Source organism: Cylas formicarius, unplaced genomic scaffold (assembly GCF_029955315.1).
Source record: "Cylas formicarius isolate icCylForm1 unplaced genomic scaffold, icCylForm1.1 PGA_scaffold_4__25_contigs__length_36172078, whole genome shotgun sequence".
Lineage (NCBI taxonomy): Eukaryota > Metazoa > Arthropoda > Insecta > Coleoptera > Brentidae > Cylas > Cylas formicarius.
This window is the reverse complement of record NW_026844334.1, coordinates 22,960,891-22,981,719: the sequence shown is the minus strand read 5'-3', so window position 1 is coordinate 22,981,719 and position 20,829 is coordinate 22,960,891. Positions and strand designations below refer to the sequence as shown.

The window sequence follows — 20,829 nt, the reverse complement described above, 5'->3', positions numbered from 1 at the left end:
GTTTTGTCGAAGACAGGTACTAATTTTCTTCAGTTCTTTATCTCTGTTCCTCTCGTTTGTGAGCCTGAAGGACCGAGCAATTAATGTATTTGCCACTGCCTGTATCTGTGATGGGTGGTGATGAGATTTAGCGTTCAGATATCTATTAGTGTGTGTTGGTTTTCTATAGACAGTGTGTTCCAAGTGTCCGTCTTCGGTCCTTGTGATGAGCACATCTAAAAAGGGCAGACTGTTATCCTCTTCAAGTTCTATTGTAAATTGAATCCTTGGGTGAATGGAATTCAGATGATCTAGGAATTTCAAAAGCTCCTCCTTGCCAAAAGGACAAAGCTAGCAAGGCCCTACTCCAAGACCAGATCAGGCGGACCCGGTACGAAATTAGTGAGACTGAGCTACAACTTTTCAGACTCCACCTGAAACTGAGCAACAAGATCCATCAGTTGCTGTGGGACCGCATAGAATTATTAACATCATGGCGCACTGAGAAAGACAAGGACATCACGTCAAAAAAACTGTGGAAGAAATTAGAAATCCTTCAGTCAAATTCCAAAAAATCAGGACAAGTGCCAAATACAAACCGAAGCAGTACAGTTCATAATATTTCAGCATACCATCTTTCCGATACAGAAGTCAGCGTACTGAATAAAGGATTTAACTACGCAATAGCTCCAAAAAGAGTACCCGTCGAAGAGATCGTTTCCAACGTCGAAGCAAGTCTTTCCACCATAGACGAACAAGATGCGGAGTTAATTAGGCAAGATGTCGCCAGAGTCTTAAGACAGTCAAAACCACCGCAACCAAACTTAAGCAGAGAAGAAATGCAAGCCTTAAGGAATCTAAACAAAAACGAAAACATTCTAATAATGCCAGCAGACAAAGGAAATGCCACTGTCGTCATGAATACGTCGGATTATAATGCAAAATTGGAGGATATGGATATTTTGAACGACCCAATATACAAACTAGTCACCAGAGATCCCACGACATATTTGGAAAAAACAACTAAGTCCAAAATTCTCGATTCATCAATAAACGAGGATACAAAGAAGAAACTTATTCCGAGGGAAAAATCGAGTCGTTGCCCAAAATTCTACGGGCTCCCAAAGATCCATAAGGACGGGGTTCCCCTGCGTCCAATCGTAAGCGCCTTTAACTCACCATTATGCAAGCTGGAAAAACATCTGGCCAGTGCACTTCAGCCTATAGTGGAAAAGGCAGATTCCTATGTTAAAAACTCAGAACATTTCACTCAGATTTTAGGTTCTCTCAGGATGGACAAGGACGACATTATGGCAAGTTTCGATGTCAAATCCCTCTACCCGAGTATTCCAGTAGAAGAGGCACTCTTGCTTATAGAAGAAAACGAAGATCTTCCGCCATACATAATGGATCTGTCAAGACATTGCCTGAAAAACGCTTACTTTATGCACAACGGGAAAATTTACCGACATGGAGCAGCAATGGGATCATCTCTCTCACCTGTGATTGCCAACCTCTTCATGATTTACTTCGAAAAGAAAGCAATAGAGAAGGCAAATCTGAAGCCAAAACTATGGACAAGATACGTTGATGACGTATTTGTTGTATGGCCTTTTGGCAAGGAGGAGCTTTTGAAATTCCTAGATCATCTGAATTCCATTCACCCAAGGATTCAATTTACAATAGAACTTGAAGAGGATAACAGTCTGCCCTTTTTAGATGTGCTCATCACAAGGACCGAAGACGGACACTTGGAACACACTGTCTATAGAAAACCAACACACACTAATAGATATCTGAACGCTAAATCTCATCACCACCCATCACAGATACAGGCAGTGGCAAATACATTAATTGCTCGGTCCTTCAGGCTCACAAACGAGAGGAACAGAGATAAAGAACTGAAGAAAATTAGTACCTGTCTTCGACAAAACGGATACCAAAGGCGCACCATCAGCAAGGCAATCAGTAAACAACAACAGCCGCAGCAGAGAGTGCAGGACGAGACCCAACGAAGATCGATCGCTGTCCTGCCATACATCAAGGGGGTTACTGACAAAATCGGCCGAATATTACGGAAAAACGACATCTCAACGGCATACAAACCTGACCATACCATCGGAGCAATACTAAGAAACCCAAAACAAAAAATTACTCTGGAAAACCAAGGAGTATACAGTGTAGCATGCGGATCGTGCAGCCTGACGTATGTGGGACAGACCAACAGAAGGATTTCAGCCAGGCTCGAGGAACATCGTTTAGCCATAAGAAACAAACAAACAACATCTGCTTTGTTTCAGCACCAACATCAGACAGGCCATAAAATTGATTTCGGCACTTGCAAACAAATAGCTAATATTCCTGATTTTAGGACTAGGATTATACGAGAGGCCATCGAAATAGAAAAGTCCGGACACCTCAATACGAGAGACGACGCTCTGCATTTATCCAACACGTGGAGAACGATAATCAAACAGCAGAGCGATGCGCAGCAGCCAACGGGAACATCGCAACTACGATCGGGCGAAATTAACAACGCGACAATTCAGGGGGCGGAGCCACCTCCCCCCACGCATAAGCAGCACCGTTACCATCTCCGGCGCAGAGTATAAATACCGCACGCACCGCCGATAACCTCCCAGTGTTCGAAGTGTTTTCGGAACGCGAGCATTGAAGATGCCAAGTGAGATTTTGGCGAAACGTCTGCAGGATTCCAGTCGGATGCAAGATTTGCAGGATTCCAGTCGGATGCAGGATTCCAGTCGGAGTTCAACGAGCGAACGGATGATATCCCGGAATATAGTGTCATCACATTTTTCCATCCGTGAATCAATACGTGAGAATATATATATATATATATATATATATATATATATATATATATATATATATATATATATATATATATATATATATATATATATATATATATATATATATATATATATATATATATATTGATACACAACGTGGCTTTTTTTCTCGTCAGGGATTTTTGATTTTAATTTACTAAAGTTTTGTTCTAATAGGTTATAACCTTTGTGTGCCACAGTAATGTCGTGTTGTTTGAACACATTGCACAAATTTTCCGATAGCCCTGGAACGTACGGTAATGGGAGATATTGTTTTTGAGTATTTTTCTTTTCGGATTTGTTACCAGCATTTTGATTGTAAAATTTATGTATCCGTTTATTGAAAATTTTATTTATTAATACATCGGGATAACAGTTTAATTTTAGGGCTTGTTTTGCTTTTTTAATAGCTTGCTGTTTGTACTCAGGATCGGACAGTTTAATAGCTCGGTCGGCTAAACCTATTATTACGGATTTTTTTTGGGTGATGGGATGTTGGGAGTTGAAGCTTACATACCTAGATGACCAAGTATCTTTGGTGTACCATTTGGTTTTGATCTGGTCTTTGCTGTGGTATAGAGTCAGGTCTAGAAAGTTAATGACGTTATTTTTTTCGATCTCTATTGAAAATTGAAGTTTGTTGTTGTATGAATTAAAATTTTCTAGAATATAATCGATTTCAGTTTTTGGGACGGCACTTACACAGTCATCGACATAACGATAAAATAGGGGGATATGAAGATTTATATTTTTTAGTACGGATTCTTCCAAATCTTCCATTACTAACTGTGCAATAACGCTGGAAACCGATGCTCCCATTGCACAACCATCGACCTGCCTGTAATATTTGTTATTGAATAAGAAATAGGTTGATGTTAACGTTAATTCTACAGCTTCAAGAAAGTGATTTAACGGAATGTCTGTGAAATGTTTAATTTTTAGCCATTTTTTCTTTATTATATCTTTAGCTAAAGGGATGGGGTCAATATTTAAAAAGTCGCTTAAACGGCCATAAATATGACAAAAAAAATAACACTGCTCTTTCGAGCCATTCCAGGGAGAATCAGCACTCGTTTGACTTTCAAAGTGTGAAAATTTTACGCTCAGAAAGCCACACAAAAAGACGGGAATTTTATGAAATGATTGAGATCCAAAAAAATGCAAACGCCATAAATTCTAAGACTGACACAAAAAATCTCAGCAAAATTTATCACAACTTAATTAAATAAAGAGACAAATTAACCCGTAAATCTCACACAAACCAAAAATAAAAAAAAACGCTTTAGAAAAAAAAAACTCCGTTGTCCTACCGTGAAGAAACGTACATCCGTGCTTTGCATTATTGTTTTGGTTCGTCTTATCAATGTGGGTTGTCGATTTACATATTCGATATGTCTGTTGTGAATGTTGTAAAACTGTAAATTACCAAACAACTATATAGTGAACCGTTGATTTTTGGCTTAAGGTATGTAATCGTAATATAAAAAATTCTGTATGTTTTATTGTTGTGCATCTATCTATTTTTATACTATTTTTAATCACTTTGTATGTTCTAGTGACTTGCACTAGTAATTTTTAATCATTTCAATCTGTTTTGCTGACTCCTTTACAAATTTTTATCTGTGTTTTAATTATGACCAGGAAAACAATGCTATAAATAAATTTATTTAAAAATACCTTTTTGTAGGTTAAAATTAAATGTCTGAAGAAGGTCTTGAAGTCCGAAACGTCACAAAAAATAAAATGTTTCACAAGTAAGGAAACTTATTTTAATTTCACTAAAAAGGGACCAGAAAAAATCCAAGAACCATTTCTTAAGAATATATAAAATCAAAAGGACCCAAGAACTCACAAACTATATATATATATATATATATATATATATATATATATATATATATATATATATATATATATATATATATATATATATATATATATATATATATATATATATATATATATATATATATATATATATATATATATATATATATATATATATATATATATATATATATATATATATATATATATATATATATATATATATATATATATATATATATATATATATATATATATATATATATATATATATATATATATATATATATATATATATATATATATATATATATAATGATGACACTATATTCCGGGATATCATCCGTTCGCTCGTTGAACTCCGACTGGAATCCTGCAGACGTTTCGTCAAAATCTCACTTGGCATCTTCAATGCTCGCGCTCCGAAAACACACACTTCGTTTTTCAAGAATAATGAACCATAGCCTGAAGAGTGGAAACAGGAAACGGCAGGTAAGGTCCATTGTTGTTTTTGATGCTCCACTTTAACTTTTCAGAGAACGCTGTTGCAATTATATCACCCTTTCAAGTTTTTCAGTTTTTTAATTTTTTTAAATTTGGTAACTAACAATCAATTAGAAGCTGAGCTCATTTTTCATTCTGAGTACTAATAAACTCTTAGGTTGACGTTATATATTTAATATCAAATTATACAAAAAGTATATAGTGTACATGAACACATGTTCATGCACTTTTCTTGAAAAGTACCAATCTATGTGCCGAAATTTTTTTACATTTTTTGTGTCTTTGAATTTTGTTGAAATCGCTAGTGGATGTTTTTTAGAAAATTCGCCATTTCAGTTATTTTTATATTTCAAATGGACGAATATGCTTATGTCCTCAAATTCGATCTGGAAGTGTTGAAAATGCATGTCGATTCTTCATTGAGAATTCTGACTAGAAAATATTTCTAAACGAACGAATTGATAGAAGAAAAATAAAAAAATGGTTATGACGTTAATAATAATAATAATTCAATTCCTTTTTTGAAAGGACGATTGTAGGACGATTAAATGCACTACTAATTTTGTTTTATTGTCCAAGCTGCTTAACTAATAATACTTGATAAATGTTGGGTAGAAGCAATATCTAGTACTGCTACACGAATTGCCATGGTAAAATGTTAAACGAAAAAAGTTTTCTGTTCAAGTTGTAAAGGAGACTGGGCGAAATATTTTGTCAATTATATTGTAGTTTTTTATCGTACGAAGGATGTTAGGCAAAACCTGTACTTCTTTACTTTATTGTACTTTTGCTTTATATGTTTTGGAATTTACGTGGATTCCGATAATGTCGAAGGAATGCCGAATATTAACGAAAATATTTGTGTTAATATTTCAAAACCTACCGTGATCAGGGTAGGATGAACGAGGAGAGGTTCATTCCATTCCTTTCTCCTGGGAGAACAATAAAGTAAATAAGAGACATCTGGTTGAGAGTATAGCAACTGTTCCAACGAAATCAATAGCACGCGGCAAAATAAGTTCCACCTACTTCCGAAGGATGTCGCAACAACTGCTATTTTAATAATGAAATAAATAAATTACATTCAGTAATGCTGGGAAGATATTTGAACTCCGTAATTATTGAAACATGACGCGACTTGTGGAGCCAGACGTTTGTTAGGGACGCAAAGTAAATGGTTTTGCGTTTTTATTTACGTACAAAAATACCCAATTTTAGAAACTAGAAAGATTTTTATAATAGCTAACTATTTAGATAATAACAAACAATTACTTTTTGAAACCTATATAGAGTTATAACCGTTTGCCTTTTGAGTTTTTGGATACCCTAGATGTTATAAGGCGAATTTCAATCAGTGACTTGAATACAACTGAATACTTACAACTATTCAGTTGAGAATCTATGAAATCATAGAAGACCAAGACCAAGAATACATGACCAAAGCTGTTCGTGGCCAGTTTTTTAGCGTGGTTTAGGTAAAGTAGTCAAATTTTTCTGAGATTATTGATGTTCTAGTTGTAGTGCTTCTTTTGGTGCCCAAGTGGGTTTTTGTTCCGACTGCTTTTGTAGTTTTGGTCGAATGTCGAATGTCGCATATGGGAGGTTATAAAAATACAAATAAGTGACAAAATTATTTATTTTCAAGAATCAAAAAGATTCTTGAGTTTATTGTCCATAATTAATAATACGATAATATTAAATTCATTTACTTAGGAATTAATGTTTAAATTTAATTTACAAAAAAGTAAAAAATATCTTTTTTGTTTTGGCGTTTGACTATGTCTTTTTAAAAAATTAAATATAAGGGGATAAAACGGCGTTTGGGGCGAAATTTTCTCCCATAATTAATGGTAGAATAGTTACCGAAAGTTACAAAAAGAAAAGTAAATTTACAGATCGTTTTAATACTTTTGAGCGGATGATGACAAAAAAGTATGGTGCATTTTTTAAATAATCTGAGTCAAAGTCAAAGCAAACGTGGACAAGTTGTGCTTGCTCGGAACCATCGCATAACGCAAATGCAAAGCTATAGATTTGTGTATCCGTGTGTATTGGTAGAAGTTGTATCTAATTTTTGCCAAAATGCGAAGAAAACGTTTCATAAAAATATATCTCTCACATATTAAACTTTATCGACTTATTTGTTGTAATAAGTATTTTGTATCTTATTTTTTTTATTTTTATATTTTAAGCAAATTACTGTTAGATTAATTTTGTGAATGCAAATATGATAACAATGCTATATTTCGTAGCCCTAAATGATGTGAAAATTCGCCTAAAATATCGCTCACCATACCTAAGCGACAAGACGTCTTCAGTGCAGCAAGTTGAATGACCCTATTGTTATGTTAAGTTTTTCGATAAAATCACAGGGAAAGTGTGGAATGGCGTAATGGCGCTTTGGCCGAAAAAACATCATTTTTTACTTAACGTGGACATAGATAATATTCTTTTGTATCCTTTATGTTTATATAAAAACCGACCACTGAATGCCTCGCTAGTTTTGTTTAAGCAATAGAGTACAATGGGAGGTCAAATTTAAAACTCCTGAGAACATCTGAAATGAACAGAATTAGTCAGTTTTATTAAAAAATTAATATGTTTTCGTCGACTCTAAATTTGGTGAGTGTTATTTCATCGATTTTGTGAAATATTAATATTTCAGACTTCGAATGCTGTATCGTGGCTTTTAAGACAAATGTCAGTGTTGAATAGGTATTTTATTTAAGGTAATCTTTTTGGTCGTTGCAAAGGAAACAGCAGAAAGTGAAAGTAAAAGTCCCATCAGTGCTGACCACGAGGCAGCGTTCAGCGATAAAATTATTTATCAAGTGTTACCACCAAACGGGTTGCCATATTCAATACAAAACAATGAAAACGGAATACGATTATTCGAATTGCAGTCTGGTAAGCCAAATAGTCACTTCTAAAACTTTAAAATTTTTATATCTAAGAAATTTCAGCACGATCCCCTTTTTGCAATATTCACCTGACACTCTGATTTTTTACATTTTGTCTGCATTATTAAAGTCAATTTTGGTTTTAGATTATAGAATATAATATTATTTATTACATTTGACATTTTTTTCATGCTAAGTCATTTGAACTTTCAATGAACAATGAATCTGTGAAGACAGTCGACAAATTTTATTTACCGGCTTGGAGTGTTCGCCAGATAGCATTTTCAACTAAATTCTAAATTCGATTACTGTAGGATTCACGTGAATGTCGTTCAAAGGACAGATTAACTCGAACTTTTGGTTCAACTGTATAATGAGTGTAAAATTTATTTTAGGTCCACAAACTAGTCCCTATTATAACTTTGTAACGCCACAAATACCTACTTTGGCGGATTTTCACGGAAATCCTCTGTTGTCGGCCTTACTTCTTAGTTCATCCCTGGGAATCCCAACATATAAATATCAGGTAAGTCGCAGTTGCTACTTTCTCCCTTCATTTAAACATAATTCCTTTTAATTAGAGAAAAATTAAATTATAGAGGCAGTTCATTTCGATTTCCTTAACTATGATATTAGGAATGGTTGTAAGATATTCAGTATTTTCCTAATTTCCTTGATATCAAGTTTTTAATACTTCAGCTCTTATGAACTTGGTGGTAGTATTATCAACCTGGATCCTTTTATATGTACTTATATATCTGCTTGCCAATTTACTCTGCCAGGATTAGATTTGTTTTAAATTTTTAACAAGAAACTTATATTTCTGGTGTAGGTAATTTGTATCAATAGGATGTATAGTGTGTTTTAGTATTAAATATTGCTATAATATTGAATAGATGCTCAGGAGCAATGATACAATCATACATTGTATTTTTAGGGATTTAACCATCCGGATCATTTGCCGGTCAATCCATACATCGCTTTGTTGCTTTCCCAATATGGACGTTATTTACCGATCAATTCATTGAACGGCAAGGGTATCTATTATTATGGAGCTTCCAACAACTATCACAACAACAAACCTTTCGGGTCATACAAAGTTTTCGAAGAGAGCAAATAACCACTGTAAATTTGTACTCGGTATGTAAATAAAAAGTTTTAGTCTACTCCAATTTAAGGAAACCGAACACAACACAAACTTTCTTAATTTTGTAACAGATTTTCCGTGATCCCCAAATCGACCTATTTTTCAAAAGGTGGCTTATTGTGCGTAAACATCGACAAATCTCGTCTGGTGATTAAACTCTGCGCTTGTTATATCATTGTCCTTTTTCCCATTGGACTGCAGCCTGTCAATTCGGCTCTTGTAATTCACAACCCGCTGTATGCGAATGGCAGTGAGAGCAGAACATTTTAGAGCTCTGTCACTCTATAAATCCAATCTAAATGTCCGAAATGCCTGACATATTATAAGCGTTTGCAGGCGAAATACATTTTTGAAGTAATACGCATGACATGGGGCGAATTTAAATATTATGCTGCCTTTCTTTAAGAATTTTAATAAGAATATTTTAAAATAATATTATTACATTAAACAGGGTTAATTAAATTTGTATTTTGAAAACTTCCTAGCCATGAATATTTTGATTTAAAAATAAAATGGGATAACGTGTACAACGGATATAGCAATTAAGTTAGTATTAGGTAGATATAGTTCTCCCAGATTACACGAGAGTAGTAGAATATTATCAGTTTGATTGTATCGGAGCTTTGAGGCACATTTATGTTTACAGAGGAGCCTAGAAGAGAACACGCGCATATACAAAATGCCATAATAACTAACCTAATTTTTTTCTAAAAATTCCATGAAAATCCGGTGTAGAATATTAAATGAGATCTTAAATAGATTATTTCATATTTTTAACCTTTCTGGAATGGTAAAGTCAAGACAAAACTATTTTGTTGTAGTAGCTTGTGAATATTTTATATCTAAAGATTATTAAAATGGTCACCTAGTGGTGGGACGGTAACTTAAATTTGGTTGAAAATTAATTTTTAAATGTTCTGCAGAATAGTTATTTTTTTCTTACTTAAATTTATTATTTTGAATACTTACATTTTTGCAGCATCACAAAAAGTGCTTGTCAGTATAACATTTTCAAGCATAGTAAATACAGTATATATTAATTATTAGAAATATCTTAATTTCCCTTAGCTTTAAAGATTAGAATGAAACTCCCTAGGAAACTTTAAAACTATCTTAAAACGTAAAGATTGCTATTATTATAGTTTGCGAGAAATTTGAATCGAAATGCTGCAAACAGAAATTGAAAGGGAACAATGAAACATTTGTAGAATGGTTAAAATCATTTAATTCTTTCAGTTTTGCTTCTGCTAGGCAATATAAGTATTATTCGCTGAAAACTAGCAAATTAACTATCGAAATTGATAAAATTTAATAAAAAATGTTGCCGGTATGTTTTTTCATTAGAACTTAAACTGCGTTAAACTTCTTGTCTGTATAATATTCTTATAGTACTGTGAAGACCGTCTTGGTGTTCTGGTAAGATTTCTTGAAGCAAAATCCACTTGAATTAATCCAAGTTTAGCTCTAAAACGATCAAATAAGATACATCAATGTTTCATTTGAAGAGGAACTTACGGTATAAGCGGTGACATATACGTTGTCTTCGTTAATTGCCATAAGCACCTCCTCCATATAATTCTGAAAATCTGTCTTTTAGTTGATGAAATATTATCAATACGATATCGTTGTGACTACTACTCTCTACTCTGAGACGATGTTTAAGTGACACATTTATTATTTCTAACAACGATCGCCAATGTTAAGAACTACATTATATGTTTAAAGAAAAGAATGTACAAAGAAACCATTCTAGTAGTTGATTATGAAACTTATTTATGATTTATTTATGACCACCAACAGGAATAACATTAGTTACTAATATGGTACTAACCTGCATAAAGGTCATACGAGCAGTATCATCTAGAGTCTCATTTGGAGTATTAAATCCGTGTTTCGTCAAGACGATTTCGCAGCCGTTGCAGTAGTTGCTAGCGTAAACTATAGAATCCCTAAATGTTCTTGGTGAAGACTGAAATCATACATTTTGAGTTTTAATTTCTTTTAATCTAACTATTTTATACCATCTTACAATATAAAGTGAAGACATATCGAGAGAGGAGTTTGTAGTTTCCTTCACTCTCATATCGTTCTGAAAACTGAGAGATAGATTTTGGCCGCTGAGATCACTTGCAAAAAACGTCCTGAATGCATTAACCCCAACGAAATCGTAGGTTCCTTTAATGTTCTCGATTTCCACGGTGGAATACCGAGGTAATCTTGATACATTTCTTCCTTCTTGTTGACTTAAGTTGCCAACCTGGTTAATGAGGATTGGAGGGTAGTCGCCTTTTATTACTGGATGAGCAAACCACTCAAACTAAAATATTTATATAACATTTGGTTTGAAATGAAGTTCTGAAAAAATATATGGCATAAACCTAGATTGTCTAGGAAACGATAAGATTTTGAAACTGGAAAAGAAAGTATGTTTGTAACGATACATGGGCCACGATAGTGCAATTCAAATACGTATAACCGACGAACGACGTTGGTACGTACCACAAATGCTCTAGCTCGCTCAGCAGCCTTTTTGTCGGCTTCAGAATTTGTTGCTGGGAGGTACCAATATATACTGTACTCCATACCCACCTTACCTGGAAAATTAAAAATTCTTAGTAATTTCAAACCAAGTCGGCAATTCGGTTTAACCTTTTTGAGTAGCCTTGTAGTTTTTCTCGTAGTTGCGATATGCCCGGGCGTGAGCTTTAATTAAATTATGACCACATTCGTATTCTTTAAAACCCAGATTTTGAGGAACAACCCGGTGTAGAGTATCTTCCACTATGATTTTACAAAGTGTATGACCTTCATTTATTGTAACCCAGAATTTAACACGGTCTCCGAAGGTTTTAAAGAGTAAATCGGTGTAGTCCACGAAGTGGTCCACGGTGGAGTCGTTGCTAAATCCTCCCCCCTTCACCAATTCATACGGTAAATCATAGTGGAATGCAACCGCTTGAGGTTCTAACCCTTTGCTTATAATTAGGTCGATCAGTTTATTGTAATAGTCTATTCCTTTCTGGTTGATACATTCGATGGTACCTGTAAATTTAAATTGAAATTTTGTTGTTAAAAACCCTGATTAACGGAAACTGAAACACCCGAATGTACCTTTGGGGAGAATCCTTGGCCAGGAAAAGCTGAACTTGTAGAAATTAAGTCCGATATCCGCAAACAATGGAATATCCTCAGTGTATCGGTGATAGGAATCGCAAGCTATATCTCCATTCTTTCCATCTACAATGATACTTGGGACCGCGTGAGTGATGTTATCCCATAAGCTGGGTCCTTTTCCGTCTACATTCCAAGCACCCTCAATGGGGTAGGCTGCGGTAGCTGCTCCAAATTTGAAATTAGCAGGGAATTTGTAGTTTGATAATGCAAATCCACTAAAAATTTGAAAAACCTCAAACAATTGATTTAAACAGATAATTTGTTTGTTTAAATATGTCGTGTATGATTAAAATATGTGTAGTGCATTCGGAAACAGAACTATCGAACTAACACAACAAACTATAAATGAATAAATGAATGAATGAATGAACTATTAGGTCTACTGATATGGCTGAGTCACAAATTTTGTATTATTTGAGGATAAATGTGTGAAAAAATTTAAAGTTTATTATATACAATTATACATAACACGAATCAATGCAGTTTTCATATTAGTCATTTTCGAATATTGTTTGGTGTACGTTTTTCAGTTTCTCGTAGAAGTCGTAGGAAAAAATACTTACATTCGAAATTGAAGAGAAATTAATGCGGCAATAATGTGTGCTAGTACATATGCATCTTTCATTGTTCCTAAAAGCAAATCACATTAATTAAGCTAGTTGATATATTTATTCCCAGATGAAGTCTAAAGGTAAGCCTTGGCCAACTGTAAATTTGAGAAAGTTTAAGTTTATTGTAGTTTTCAAAGTTTATGTTTTATTGGTTCCTGTAATCGAAAGTCTCATTTAATTGTGACGTAGTGGTTTTATGTTAGTAAAAGAGTTAATTGTATCAATCAGCCCTTAATAATTTATTTTGTTCATTGATAATTAACTGTATAATTGTATAAATGTTAACACATTTTTCTTAGCTAGGTTTGATAGATTCCGTTGAAAATGCACAACAAACAAATTATATCTAGTTTCAACATCATCCTGCTGAAACTTGAATATATTTGGAATATTTTATTTAATACAAGAATAAAAAAACAAAAAGTTTTAAATTTTGATTTTTCTCAAGAACGTGATTTTTACACTAAATATTGGCATTCGAAGGCTGTGATACTTAAATATTGCCATTGTAACAATATTTTGTATTTGTGTCAAGAACATATATTGTTATACATAGTACATATAATTGAAATTGAAATATTTTGAAAAAATATATTGAAATATATTTCTCGCGAACTGATCGCCATTAATGTGTTCATACGTAGATGCAAACAGTACAATGGTAGCACGACCACCAAGACAAAAACTGTACAAATTTATAGTACAAGTCTACCTTGGAAAAAAAATATATCAAATTACTCAATTACTAAACGAAGACTGCGAGAAAATACTTTTTTTAAAGTCTTTTAATGTGTCTCGATAAAAATGTCGTGAGATAAAGAACTTTTTGCGGTGCAGTAGTGCTCCCTAAGTAAACGATAAATTTGTTCAACCGAAATTTCCCCTATTTTGCACGCTTCAAAAGATATTTTTAATAACTTTCAAATATCGTAGTCCACATTCACATAAAGCTACAATTGCACTCTAGGAATATAATTTATTTATATTTTTAATAATATTTTGACATCGACTGGATATACTGAATTCTTGACCAAGCTAGTTTTTCCTAGGTCAACTCAAACCACCAGAAACAGGGGTTTATTTTACATAAAAATTCAATATAACGGCAGTTCCGTGGGTCTATTTTATATTGTTTTCGTTTTTAACATTTTTAATTTTCAGAACCAGAGTGGCACATTTTTTAAAAATATCTATGTGATTTTTTAATATGTATGTAACACAATTTTTTATTGAAATTTGGTGTGCAGGTACTTACCCAGTAATGTACCATAATGGAATGTTATCCTTTGATTTTTTTTTCAGTCCGATGTAGCGATTTCCTTTAAAACTAACACGAACAGTAATAACACAACAATTCAAAAAATGATAGCAGAAATCATTTAAGGTGGCAAATATCTTTCAAAAACGAAAATCGATAGTGACCGTTCAAGAAGAGCAAGAGCAAGTTAGCAATTTTTAAGCAGTTATTTAAAGTTTTGATGTAAATTCTATGTTCTGCGGACCATTTTAAATAAAAGCGCTCTAGTAATAGTTTATACAAGTGTGGTAGGATCTTTGTTTAATTGTATTTGCATAGTAGTCTGCAGATGCGCTTACAACTTACAACTATTGTTTAAAAAACGTATAGGTATATCAGAACTATAATATTATCTACAGATCTACAGCTAAATCAATACTAACGATTCAAAGGCTTCGAGAATTGCACCGTTATGTGATCGATCGTAATGTTCATCTTCATCATCATCACCATCTTCTTCTTCTCCTTCTTCTTCTTCTTCTTCTTCTTCCTACTTGCTTTGCCCTCTCTCTTACAAGGTACAGATAAAATTAGTCAATACTAAGGATTCGAACATAGCGCACCAAATTCTACCCGTTTGTGTTCGATTATAAGCGCCTGCCTAGTCGCTTGTAGTATTTTTATTGTTATTATCTCCATAGCGACGATGACTGAGCTGTGATAAATTTATTCCATTTGCCCGAATTGCTGAAACCAGAATTAAAGCACTTTACATCTGCTCTTCTCTCTAATAACTTCCACATTGGAGATATTAATCGTTTCATCACAAAATACACTTCACCACAACCTTCCAAAGACAAGGAGTCCGAAAGCAAGCCCACAGTTGCCACTGTTGTCCTCCCTTATGTTCGAAACATCAATGACCACACATAAAAGGTTCTAAAGGAATATAAAGTCAAAATCAGGAGTTTACAGCAGTCCAACCATATGCGGCACAGAATTCATTAGGGAGAAAGGACGAAAAATATCAACTAGGCTCGTAGAGTCTAATTCTACGACAAATAAACTCATCAGAAGTTTCCGAACATAATCATGAGACCGGACATCAAATCTTATTCGATAAAACTAAAATTGTTGCATGCAATCAATTCTTCTGCAAACGAAAAATCAGAGAATCTGTAAAAATCTATAAGCAACCAAATAATCTTAACCAGGAAGGAGGAATCCAGACAATTTTTAAATATTATTACAGTAGCCTGTGAAAGTTTCTTTGAAAAAAAAAATGTTACCAAGTTAGGTTGGTCTAATTTGGGTGTAAAATTTTTAATATTGCAGTTTCGCTATATCTTCTGCTTCATCAGATAAATCATGGTTAATGTATTGTCCGGTTTTGTGTTGTTGTTGTTCTTATTTAATTTTGAATTTAAAGTCAATTGAATAAATCGTTTTTCTGGCAAAACATAATGATATCTTAGGTGTCCTTGATTATTAACTAATATTGCTATAGTAGTTGAATATGTTAATAATAATAATAAATAATATGCCTATTAATATAGCAAATATGAGTATAATGTTACTAATGCTACAAATGATCAGGTTTAGATTTGTTTGTTGTTAATTTATAGTTCGACAATTTGATAACAATTATTTAAATATTTAATTCTTATGTCACGTTTAGAATTTTACTCGAACATTACTTGTTTTATTGCGTCACGTTTACGCCATTTTCGCTATCTTCTAAATTTCGGTCAAAAAGTTTTTATTTTCGGTTTGTTGTCGTTAACATATTAATTTCTGTTAATTTTGTTGTTTTTATCTCACGTTCTTAATTATTTAAATTGCGAGCAACCAATAAGATTACAAAAAATTCTGCTGCATTCGATTACTAATTGCTTGTTCAAAAAAAGTCAAGAGATAAAATTTTGTTCCAAATTGAATGAGTATTTAAAAAATAAATTTTATTTTACAAAAAAGCAATGAAGTACAATTTTTTCCCTGAAAAATATTCAATGTAAATCTGCTACGGATGTCACTTGAAACACTGGAAGGCAGTGTCCAAAATGTCAATGAAATATCTAGAGAGATTTTTTTCTTAGAATTTCATCGCCCTGTAGCGCGCAAAGGAAGCGTTTCTTCCAGATATGTTTATACATAATATTAGAGCTTTTTTTTACGTAAAATATGTTATAAATTCAATTTGATGTATTGATTTTAGAACGCCCAGTATATGTTGGCTCAGAAGTCAAGTGGATGAGGGTCAGAGACAAACCGCATCTTTTAGGGTTCAGCGAACAGTGGAGAGATAATGGTTGCGAGTCATTTGAATGCGGTATGGCCGCAGTTTTGCTGCTTACCCGTTCGGTAAAATATGAACCATTTTGTTGAGATTAACATTAAATTGGAACTTCAGTTTATAAAGGTCTTTCGATAAAAGATGTGGATAATAGAGTCAATCAATTTCTGCAGGCCGGTCCGGTACTTAGATCATCTAACCAACTATGCACTGATCAAGCATACTCTATACTTTCACTTTCACTTTCGCCCGTCAGCCACGCTGACGAATGTCTTCAGTCAATCGTTTATTAAATATTCGCTCGAGTGGGGCCAATCCAAACTGGTGACTTTTATCAAACTTGTTGAATAATTGCAATTCAGTTTTTATTTCATGTTTTTTTTTATATCGCCAGTAGTTTCCAATACATCAACAATAGACACCATTTCGGGACACCTTGTATCAGTCGAGTTTTAATTGAAAGGTCTACCATAAATTTTCCGGTTAGAACACAATTCTTAAAAATTTCAAAATCAGTGAACAATAGCGTTTAATCTCAAATGCGAAGGAATGAGCATGCTCCGAACACTATACTTGAAAAAGATCCGAGAATACGTCAGATGACCAATTAGTTTAGAACCAATAACGAACGCGATATATTTTATTGTCATTAATATTGGTTTGATATTGAAAATACTGTTTCAATCGACCGTGTAGCTTATGTGCGATTAACCCTCTTTCAACACGCGATAAAGCGAAAAGAAAAATATTTCAGCAATGCATGATTCAAGATATTTTTTAAATAGGCTATTTGTTGTATGTCATATAGCTTCTGAGATAAAGTGCTGTCCCAAAATGTCTTGAGGAAGATATGAATTGAAAAAGAACTGAAAAGAAACAAATAAATATTTAGTTGGTTCGGCTTCAATTAGTGTGTTTACAAAATATGTGTTATTAATTAAAAACTGACAAGCAAAACTATCAAATCGTGAATGTGACCGAAGGTTCTTTACACTTCCTCCCCATTAAAACGTAAATTGTGTTAAACTTCTTGTCTGTATGATATTCTTATAGTACTGCGATGACCGTTTAGGCGTTCTTGTAAGATTGCTCGACGAAAAATCCACATGAATTAATCCAAGCTTAGTCCTAAAACGATAAGTAAATGTAAAAACAATATACATTAAAGTTCTATTTACGTACGTTAGACCAAACTGGAAATTAACGAAATCCATAGCAGACCACACGGTATAGGCGGTGACATTGACTTTGTCTTCGTTAATTGCGATCAGAACCTCGTCCATGTAAGTCTGGAAATCACTTTTTTAGAATGTGGAACGTTGTCGATAAGATTTTATTGTGAATATGACTCTGAAATTATGTTGACTTGAGCTTAGGATGAATAGTCAAGAAGTCAAATCTTAGAAGGCTAAATGTATGCTAAGTTTCCAAATGTTCAACCCACCTCAGTGTATGAATTTACTTTCCGGTTTGAGCGGAAACCACGGTAGATTCTTTTACGTGTTATTGTTGACTTTGAAGATTATATTTGTAAATGGAGACACTGTTAATGTTGGAAACTACTAGCAGACATAGTATACATAAGACTGGTTGAATCAGCACACACAATATAGATTTTCAGCAGAACAAGAAATTACTGTGTTGGCTTGGCCTGCTTATTCGCTGCATCGAAAGTCTATAGGGCGTTCGTGAAACATCCTCCTAATAAGACATTTACATATCCATTAAAATGTTTAAGTAAATTCTCTAAGTGACGGGAAGAATATAACAAGCTTCAAAATTCCATAAGTATTTTAATCGATGATTAAATGTGGGAATAAATTTTTGTTTAATGACGGTCGTATGTATACAGTGCAGCACACATACACAGGCCTAAATAAACTGTGCGAACAGTTTACAGGTTGTGAAATTTGGTAGCCAGATTTACCAAAAGTAACCAACTAAAAAATCGGACAGTCAGGAAGTCATCACGTCAATACTTTAAAATATAACGTATACCGAATCTCAACAAATCATGATTATTACCACCTAGGTATACTTAATAATAGAGTACTAACCTGCATAAAAGTGATACGAGCCGTATCATTTAAAGCGTCATTGCGAGCATTAAATCCGTGTTCTGTCAAGATAATTTCGCAGCCGTTGCAGTAGTCGCTAGCGTAAACTATAGAATCTCTAAATGTTTTTGGTGAAGACTGAAATTATATTTTTTTAGTTTTCTTTTCTTTTAAGGATATTTATATTTACGATATATACTGAAGAATTGTCGAGGGAAGAATTTGTAGTTTCGGCCACTCTGATGTCATTCTGAAGGCTTACAGATAGATTTTGGCCGCTCAGGTCACTTGCAAAAAATGTTCGAAATGCATTAATTCCAACAAAATCGTAAGTGCCTTTAATGTTCGAGATTTCCTCGGAGGTAAACTGAGGTAATCGTGACTCATTTCTTCCTTCTTGTCGGCTCAAGTTACCAATTTGGTCGATCAATATTTGGGGGTAGTTTCCTTTTATTATCGGATGCACGAACCACTCAAACTTAAATACTTACTGTTAAAATTTTGGTCCGAAAAAAGTACCCAACAAATCACGTAAACTCAAATTGTAAAAGAGAACGTCATAGGATCACTTTTTCACTCTAATTAATGAACGAAAGTCGGTAAATCAATTAAAAATGTGAATACAGATACAATTTCAATACATATAATTGAGGAATAGTATGATCACGTACCACAAAAGCTCTAGCTCGTTCAGCAGCATTTTGGTCGGCTTGAGAATTTGTTGCTGGGAGATACCAATTTATATTGAACGCCATACCCACCTTGCCTGAAACACTTAAAATTCTTAATAATGTCATGCCAAGTTCGTATATCGGTTTAACCTTTTTGCGTAGCCTGATAGTTTTTTTTGTAGTTGCGATAAGTAGCGGCGTGAGCTTTAAGTATATTATGACTGCATTGATATTCCTTGACCCCAAGCTCTTGAGGCACAACTGGATGTAGAACTTCTTCCAACACGACTTTGCAAAATGTTTGCGCTTCATTTATGGTTATCCAGAAATTAACACGGTCGCCAAAAGTTTTAAAGAGCAAATCGGTGTAGTCCACGAAGTGTTGAACGATGCTTTCGTTAGTAAATCCTCCTACGTTTGTCAGTGCAAACGGTGTATCAAAGTTGTATGCCACGGCCTGAGGTTCTAATCCTCTGCTTATGATCAGATCGATCAGTTTATTGTAATAGTCAATTCCTTTCTGGTTGATGTTGTCGATGGTACCTAATTATTATAAAATTAAAAAGTAATTGTTGTTCGATACTTGGTTAGGCTAGCGGAAACTGAAATAAAATATTGGCTTGCTGTACACAATCCAAAACTGTACCATTGGGAAGAATCCTTGACCAGGAAATGCTAAACTTGTAGAAATTAAGTCCGATATCTGCAAACAGAGGAATATCTTCAGTGTAACGGTGATAGGAATCGCAGGCTACATCTCCATTTTTTCCATCAACAACGATACTTGGGACCGCGTGGGTGACATTGTCCCAAAAACTGGACCCTTTTCCATCTAAGTTCCAGGCACCTTCGATCGGGTAGGCTGCGGTAGCCGCTCCAAATTTAAAATCAGAAGGGAATGTGTGATTCGATAGTCCGAAGCTCCTAAAAATTAAGAAAAAAAGTGTAGTTCCGCTCATCTATTCATGAACAGCATAGATATGTTAAAACTTAACAAATTATTTTATTCTTCATGTCTGTTGAGATTGCTACCTTTCTATAAAATATTCTAAACATGAAAAGTAGAGACAGCTATAAAAAAATTTCAACAAGTGAAACATTTTGCATTCTATATTCAAAACAAGATGTTAGCATTAAAAGAAATGAAAAGTTCTACATTCTATCTGGGTAAGGTCGTTAAAACGATGTAACTTATTCGGACTCGACTGTCACCTTGTTGTTATGAAAAATTTGTAAATGCCTAACTCATATTTGGGACAGTCTCTAAATTCATCTTTGATTAGGTGGGCTGGGGTGGTCGCTTCAAATTTGAAATATGCATAAAATTTGTAGTTTCATGGTCTGAAAGATTTAAAATTTACTATTACCTCTAGTTGATTGTAATTGATAAATTTGTGCGAAGTAACACGTGATACAGCAGAATTTCTCTCTAGGCTGCGAATAGTTTAGATTAAATACATGTGCCATCATGAAATAACAAATACTTGTTTTAAAGATTTTGACGCATGATTATAATAAACTTACATTCGAAATTGAACGGCAGTCGATATAACCGCTTGTAGGTATGCCCCCTCCAT

General features: G+C 33.8%; 3 protein-coding genes across 5 annotated transcripts; 1 reads left to right on the top strand and 2 right to left on the bottom strand.

The window, feature by feature from the left end:
* Positions 1–7,673: 7,673 nt before the first annotated feature.
* On the top strand, positions 7,674–9,414 carry LOC132701269 (uncharacterized). The gene is made up of 4 exons (XM_060669066.1): positions 7,674–7,784; positions 7,892–8,069; positions 8,458–8,588; positions 9,000–9,414. Exons 1-4 carry the CDS (start codon positions 7,761–7,763, stop codon positions 9,180–9,182), a joined length of 516 nt encoding a protein of 171 aa, XP_060525049.1. The 5' UTR covers positions 7,674–7,760; the 3' UTR covers positions 9,183–9,414.
* A 1,013-nt stretch (positions 9,415–10,427) lies between these two features.
* Positions 10,428–14,779, bottom strand: LOC132701147 (myrosinase 1-like). Of its 3 annotated transcripts, none has more exons than XM_060668853.1 (9): positions 14,675–14,779; positions 12,947–13,013; positions 12,321–12,598; positions 11,859–12,251; positions 11,709–11,803; positions 11,239–11,526; positions 11,041–11,178; positions 10,725–10,787; positions 10,428–10,673 (listed from the first exon to the last, which is right to left on the bottom strand). In XM_060668853.1, exons 1-9 carry the CDS (start codon positions 14,742–14,744, stop codon positions 10,668–10,670), a joined length of 1,398 nt encoding a protein of 465 aa, XP_060524836.1. In that variant the 5' UTR covers positions 14,745–14,779; the 3' UTR covers positions 10,428–10,667. The 3 variants fall into 3 exon arrangements, with proteins under 3 accessions (XP_060524836.1, XP_060524838.1, XP_060524837.1); XM_060668855.1 differs by lacking the exon at positions 14,675–14,779 and adding an exon at positions 14,250–14,380; XM_060668854.1 differs by lacking the exon at positions 14,675–14,779 and adding an exon at positions 13,707–13,724.
* A 2,665-nt stretch (positions 14,780–17,444) lies between these two features.
* LOC132701413 (myrosinase 1-like) lies at positions 17,445–20,829 on the bottom strand. The gene is made up of 8 exons (XM_060669293.1): positions 20,777–20,829; positions 19,899–20,176; positions 19,403–19,795; positions 19,253–19,347; positions 18,781–19,059; positions 18,582–18,719; positions 17,707–17,813; positions 17,445–17,652 (listed from the first exon to the last, which is right to left on the bottom strand). Exons 1-8 carry the CDS (start codon positions 20,827–20,829, stop codon positions 17,529–17,531), a joined length of 1,467 nt encoding a protein of 488 aa, XP_060525276.1. The 3' UTR covers positions 17,445–17,528.